The sequence below is a fragment of the Electrophorus electricus genome, chromosome 8 (genome assembly GCF_013358815.1).
Source record: "Electrophorus electricus isolate fEleEle1 chromosome 8, fEleEle1.pri, whole genome shotgun sequence".
Taxonomy (NCBI): Eukaryota; Metazoa; Chordata; class Actinopteri; order Gymnotiformes; family Gymnotidae; genus Electrophorus; species Electrophorus electricus.
The window spans coordinates 22,948,263-22,954,866 of record NC_049542.1 but is presented as its reverse complement, the minus strand read 5'-3'; the positions used below and the strand labels follow the sequence as shown (position 1 = coordinate 22,954,866).

General features: G+C 39.9%; 1 protein-coding gene across 1 annotated transcript in view; it reads right to left on the bottom strand.

Moving 5' to 3' along the window:
• The window catches only part of tmem64 (transmembrane protein 64), a 5,988-nt gene extending 116 nt beyond the window's left edge, over nt 1-5,872 (bottom strand). Inside the window, exons 1-3 of the mRNA XM_027015863.2 lie at nt 4,425-5,872; nt 1,713-1,868; nt 1-1,382 (exon numbers count right to left, since the gene is read on the bottom strand). The exon at nt 1-1,382 is cut by the window's left edge and continues 116 nt beyond it. Coding sequence (XP_026871664.2) covers nt 1,197-1,382; nt 1,713-1,868; nt 4,425-5,126 — 1,044 coding nt within the window. The 5' untranslated portion in view covers nt 5,127-5,872 and the 3' untranslated portion in view covers nt 1-1,196. The remainder of the gene's footprint in view (nt 1,383-1,712; nt 1,869-4,424) is intronic.
• Between the last annotated feature and the right edge of the window lie 732 nt (nt 5,873-6,604).

Here is a 6,604-nt window from a genome sequence, read left to right as displayed (position 1 = left end):
AAACAGACAATCGGTATGTGCAAAGGAAGTCCAACTGTGTTGTTACACATTGTTACTCTGTATGTTACACTGTAAATAATAGTACACGTACAGTGCAACAGTGGTAGAGCTGTGTAAAGTGTTATCAAATTACTTTTCCAGTTTTGTATATAATAATTCAGACTACCTAAAATATTAACATAGATAGCCTAACAAGTATTGCACACGTTAAATAATGCAATGCAAATTTGTTCCAATGTAAAAATCTAAACAAGTGACTTGAGAAAAAAAATTATAGCAGCCTTATAAAGCTTTCAGTTAAATAAGAAAAAAGGCCAGGGACTTAAGCAATCCTCTGCATAGCAGAGTATGGAGAGACTGAACACATAAGATCCCACTGTTCAGTTAATCATGCTGTATTCAAGGTCCTTGGCAGTATATTCATAAATATCCTGCTGAGAAACTTTCCTTCCTTTCCATCTGTCCCTAACAAAAAGGTAGAACTGCTAAGTGATCTTTGTTTGTCAAAATTAACAAACATTTTTCTAGCCTGGTGGTGCAATTCCTCTCATTTATAATAATAATAATAATAATAATAATAATAATAACAATAATCAATCAATAATAATAATAGTCTAAAAACAGACAACATTTAGCATTTACAGCTAGGGTAATTAACCTAAAATCATAATACTAGAACTCTAGGTTGCTCATTGAGCACCATCTGATATACAGTAGCGGCTGAGCCCTCTACATCAATATCTTCTACAACACTGTAGTACTCTCATTACACACATGCTTTGAACCTGCTCTATTTATATTAAAAATTCATTTGAAGTTATACCATATAAAAAAATAACTAATTACAAACCAAATGTATCAAGGAAACTATTAGGTTTTGCTTTAACTTGTATCTTTCATTACAAAATACTGGCCCAGTGTCCAAGCCTTTGAGGAGAATTATCCAAGCAGTGCTGATCAACTCTGGAGAGGGTCCTCATCTTTGTGAATCCACTGCCACCAACCAGCATTTAACCCTCAACACACAAGACTGACCAAAGCAGCAGCTTCTCTTGCCGGCCAAACTGCCAGGACACAGGCTCCCTGATGCCGCCTTGTGAGCCCCTCTGATCCATCCTCCCCTTGGTATTCCTGTCAGGGAATTGCTATCTAGAGGCAAAAAGCACTCACGGCAGGAGGGATGTTGACATGAGGCATCAGACCACGTTAATCCCCCCACCTGCTGAGGCTCTTTTGCTGCAGTAGGCGGAGCCACCGTGGTTCGCCATGCTGCCATTCATACGCGAGCTTTTCATCTCCATCTGACAGGCAGCAATGGCAGCATTAAGTTCCACTTGTGCACGATGCACGACGTAAAACATCAGACCTATACTGATAAAGATCTGAGGAGAAAAAGAGGGCAAATGCTTTTAACAATACAGACTGGATGGTTTTTAGAGATAAACATCTTTATGCCATCCTTGTCTTTAGTAATAGCTTTTTCTATTACTCAATTTCTAATATTTAAAGCTAGAAGGCAACATAACATGCCCCAGAATGTGTGCATAAGTAGAGAGACATATTTCTCCCATCATGACAGTCAAGGCACAAGTCCTTAAGTTCAAAGGTTGAACTCTCAATCCTTTTGAGAACCTAAATACAATGAGCACAGTTGGGGCATTGGGACACTGACGGTCACAGCAGTGCTCTTTGTATGGTTGGAAATTGCTTACTTGTAGACTGAACACAAAGTATCCACTAATGCTCTGCTCAGCTATAACATCCTCCATAGTGCGCAGAGTAGTCCCGAGATAGGAGTTTAGGAGCTGGGTGGGTAGCAGGCCCACTGAGGAAGCCACCAGGTAACTTGGCAAAGACACATCTGTTATCTAAACAGGAAAGCAGAACATATCGTGAAGACTGACATTTATGTCTTCCACATTGATTATTATGCAATTCTTCATCATAAAAGTAGCATGTCGGATTTTATTAACTAGTCAAGCTTTATGATGAACAAAACCCGCCATCAATGAATGTGTGGTCACACTGAATTGGCGGCCTTAGGACACCTTGATGAACACCACATAAAACTGGCAGGACACTACAAAGTTTGACAGTTGTGGAAAAAAGTTTAAAACTCAATTTGTTTTAAAGGAGCTTTATATACCTACCATTTGTTTGTTGTTTGAAAATAAACCATTGTAACTCAGGTTATGTAATGTCCAGACAGTCTCAGATATTGATACATCCTATCATTTTACCAGAGGCAGTGTAGGCTTACACTTTCTTATCCCATAGCTCACTGTTAGCCTCTAGTTTTGCAACTAGATATTTAAATTAACCATCAGTGTTGTGTGGACCCTATAGGCAGAGTGCTTGGGGTATATTCTTAACACTTTGAGACACATGTTAAGTTACACCTCCTTTCATGCAAGAAATATAAGCCTGAATAAGGGTAGGGATTTACAATCGCTGTCTAATGAATAATGGACTAGGATCTAACTTGAAAGCAGAGAACACAGGGGCTTTGCATGGAAAAAGGTGTCAATGCTCCCGTGTGACTCATCAGTGATGAAGACAGATGGCAGACTGATGGTTTTCTTCCCCCCCCCCCCCCCTTTCTTCTCTTATTCTTCCTTGTTAATTGTTTGGAAAGGATAGAAACTATTATTTGTTAATGTAAATTATTTGTTACTATTTTGGTATTGTGTGATGTTTATAGGCTACTCTTGCAAGTTTTGAAAGTGATGACACAGACTGTAAAATGTGATGCTTTGCTGATAAAAGCAAAAAAGAAAATCCAAAACAAAACATGTCCATGTGCTTGTTTTCCCCTCTACTGTCAGGCAACATCCCCACCATACTGCAGCACCACCTACATAAACTCTTTAGAATCTGTATTCATTATGCTAATGAGTTACTATGAGGTCATATCCTGTTTCCTATCATCTTAAACCAACTCTTCTGCGTTCATTGCTTTTTTTTTTTCTTTCTGGGGGAAAAAAAAGAGAGGTTTGCCTGAAAGCATTTGAGGAGCACCATTTTGCTTCCTGTTCCACCTTCGATGTTCCATTTTCTGTTTCAGTCCAACAAACAGAATGATAGTTTACATCCACTCAGCCATTTTTTTGCCTACTATGCAGTCCACATCGTGTTGGGTTACTCACAAATTGCAGCACGTTCTACTTCAGCGAAAAATGCAGGATGCTCTGTAATGTAGACTGCAGAAAGTGCTTACTGAAGACAAGTGCAACATCATTCCAGTATGACTGGTTAAGTACACATTATTGTACTTGATAGCTCACAGCTTTAGTTATGTAAAATAGAAAAGCAAAATAGCAAGAATTTAAGCCACAAAAGGCTTTCTATTTGCCTACCAAAATGGACTGAAGAGAGTATGAACATTCACCTCATTTATGAAGGATCTCTGTAGCATCAATAGCTAATAAAAAAATGTAAACTTTTATAAAACATAAGAATAACCTACCTATTAAATTTTCAGTCACCCTTGGCCCCAGTACTGCCAACATCAGCAGCAACGTAATTACCACCACCACAGTAAACAAATGTACAAATCTGTCTACTGTTTGTTTCCAAGTACAGATAAATTAGAGTCAGCCACATTCAGGATAAGATAAGGTTGCCTAAACAAATGCAAATCTTCACCCATAGAGATGAAGACCTTCAGTAAATTGGCTGTAAGCCTTGGGAATGCTGGCTAGATTCCACGTAGAAAAAAAATCTATAAGAGAATATTTTTGAAGATATTCATATCAAATAAAGTCATTTTAAACTGCACAATAACCATTCTTAAAATAAATCAGTCTGCAATTATATGCCTGCCACCTTTCAATCTATGATGATTGTTAACATGTGAATGTTAAGTAAATAGTTTTAAAATGTAATTTAAAACCATCCAAGTTATTATATCTACTAATTTACCAGAAACACAACCTGGACAAGAACCTAATCATTGTCAATTTAATATTAAAACATTTTGTATATCTCATGCACACTGCAGTCAAGCACTTGATGTGTGAGTTCACACCTGAGTGTGATCTCACGCATATGACCTTGGCCATCCAAAATGGTAGCAGTTCTCTCTCGTGTGTCAATAAATTAAATATTTAAAATGCAGGGTATGCAACACCACAGGGAATAAAATGACTATGAAAGACAGCCAAATCCCTTCAATGTATGTGAAGAACACTCAGGGTTGACTTAAAGAAAGGAAGCAGAGTGTGTCTTAATTATTTCACTCAACAGGGATCAAGACATATAGAAATCTCTAGATGTACAGTAACATTTAACTCAGTTTTTGCAGTGATTAAATTCAAGAATAAATACATTTGCAAATGAAACGGTTTGAATCGAGAGATGATTATTCGAAAACACATAAAAACACTATCAGAAGACAGTTATTAACTTGTATGTAAATAACTTACCGAAAATACCGCGTTTTGGAGGCCAAAAGGTATTGGTGTGAGTCTAGCTAAGGCCACTACTTTGAGTCCGCTTCCACCCTCCACAACTCGGATGACAGCACTCAGCTGTTCGCTGTTTCCAATCTTGTTCAAAACCCACTCTGTAAGTAGCCGTTTGCAGACTAAATGCGCTATGAAGGTCCCAATTAAAACCCCAACCATCACTAGTCCCATTCCCAGCACAAAACCGTACAGGTAACCTGCGGCCACGTTTAAAACGATGTAGCCCCAGCCGCAGGGAAAAGACACAGTTATCAGTCCGACTATAAAGAGTATAGCCCCCACAAAGCTGTCTAAGCTTTCAACCCAGAGGAGCAGGTCTTTCAGATACTGGCGTACAAGCGCCACGGAGGAGAAACACACAGCTGTTAAAACACACGCCACTAGAGCACTTTTAAAGCAACAGGTTGTAATGCAACACGGGTTCCTGAAGTCCCCTGCGAACGGCAACCCTGTTTCGCCAATATTCTCCATGTTTGGGTCAGACTTTCCGACACTCCCTCCTTCGTCAAAGGCATTGCATATTAATATGTCTATTTTATCACAGTCCGCTGAATCCGGCGTTCGCTGTAGCCATCGACTCAACTGAATCTGACCCTTGCCCGCTGCGTGTTTAAGAGATTTGACCAAGATCTGCAGCGTTGCTGTCGCCAGGCTCCACATGTTCACCGATTGCCAGGACCTCGTCAAAACACGCACTGGGGACCCAGTCTGATTTATCGGTGACCCCCTGAGTCAAGGGACCTTGTACTGAAGTGTTTTAAACAGATGCTGAAAATGAACGCAGAGTGAATGCGTCGCACACAGGACGGTCTCGTCCCAAAAGCGGTTTTTGGTGAGAAACAGTCCAGCTAGTTTGACTTGCAGCCTACTCTAACAAGCTAGATAGATGTCCAACAGCAAATCGGTCGGACTTCTCCGGAGACCACCAGTTTACAATCGTACCTCTTCAAAGGCTCGTACTCCAAATGTTTTGGCTGCCGTTCAGTAATAAACGCCATACTTTCCGTTGTCCCCCACTAGTTTGGCATCGTCGATCCTGTTTATAAATATCACAAGGCAACACCAACTCCTGCTCGACTGGGATCATTACACACTGCCAAACAATTCGTCCAATTCGGTTTCAAGAAATGAATCAATGCAAAATCCCAACTTTCAAGACTCCATCGTGGTGGGAAGCCCAGATGACTGCCGTGTCCCCTGTTACGTTGTAGTCCGAAGTCCTCATACTAATCACGTCCCACTGTCACTTCACCTACCAAAATCCTGTGGTACGAAGATTCAGTGCCATTCGTCAAACCACTCGCTATGCCACCGGATAACCTAGGTTAGCTAACCCAGCCAAGGCTCTCACCAGCAACGCTCACAACACAGTAAACGATGCTGACGCTAACGTAGCACTGTTTATTTCCCAGGATGCAACCCGCAGTTACCACATGATCGCGTCTTTTATATCGCGAGAACACGGTCCCCCCCCCCCCCCCCCCCCCAAAAAAAAAAACAACAACCAAAAACCAAGACTCATTTTAAAATAATTCTGAGGCTGTACAATAAAAAAAAATCTTTAATTTCATCTCTTACAGTAAATCGATCATTTTCATTAATCAATAACGTATAATACACAAAACCTTTCTGAGCCTAAGGTAGTGTAACTTTGTCAGCAATGAAAAAACTCCATGTCGATAAAAATGTAAGACATTTTAGTATTTTAAATTGCACTTTGGAAACTCCTCAACTCTACACGGAGACTGTTAGGCAGAACTGCACGTTCATGACGTTAATTTATTCAAGTCTCGCAGGTTGACAGCTAAACAGAGCCAAATATAGTTCTGCGGCAATGTTGTAATAGCTACCCACACTTTCAAACAGTTGGAACAAGCATTGACAAATTTATTTACACACCTCCTCTACAACAGTTTACGTTCCAAAAATTAGATAAGGCTTATCTGGGATTACTTTGCATTGCCACAAGGTGTCGCTGCGGTTTAACTTTCCCCCTTTGCAAGTGTCAATTTTTATTGAGCTAGTTGTGGCTAGCTTTCTTGAAGGCTATTGACCATTTGGGATTATTATTTTAAAAAATGCAACCAATGATCAAATATGAGTAATATTTGAGTGCTACGAATATTGATAGAATACTA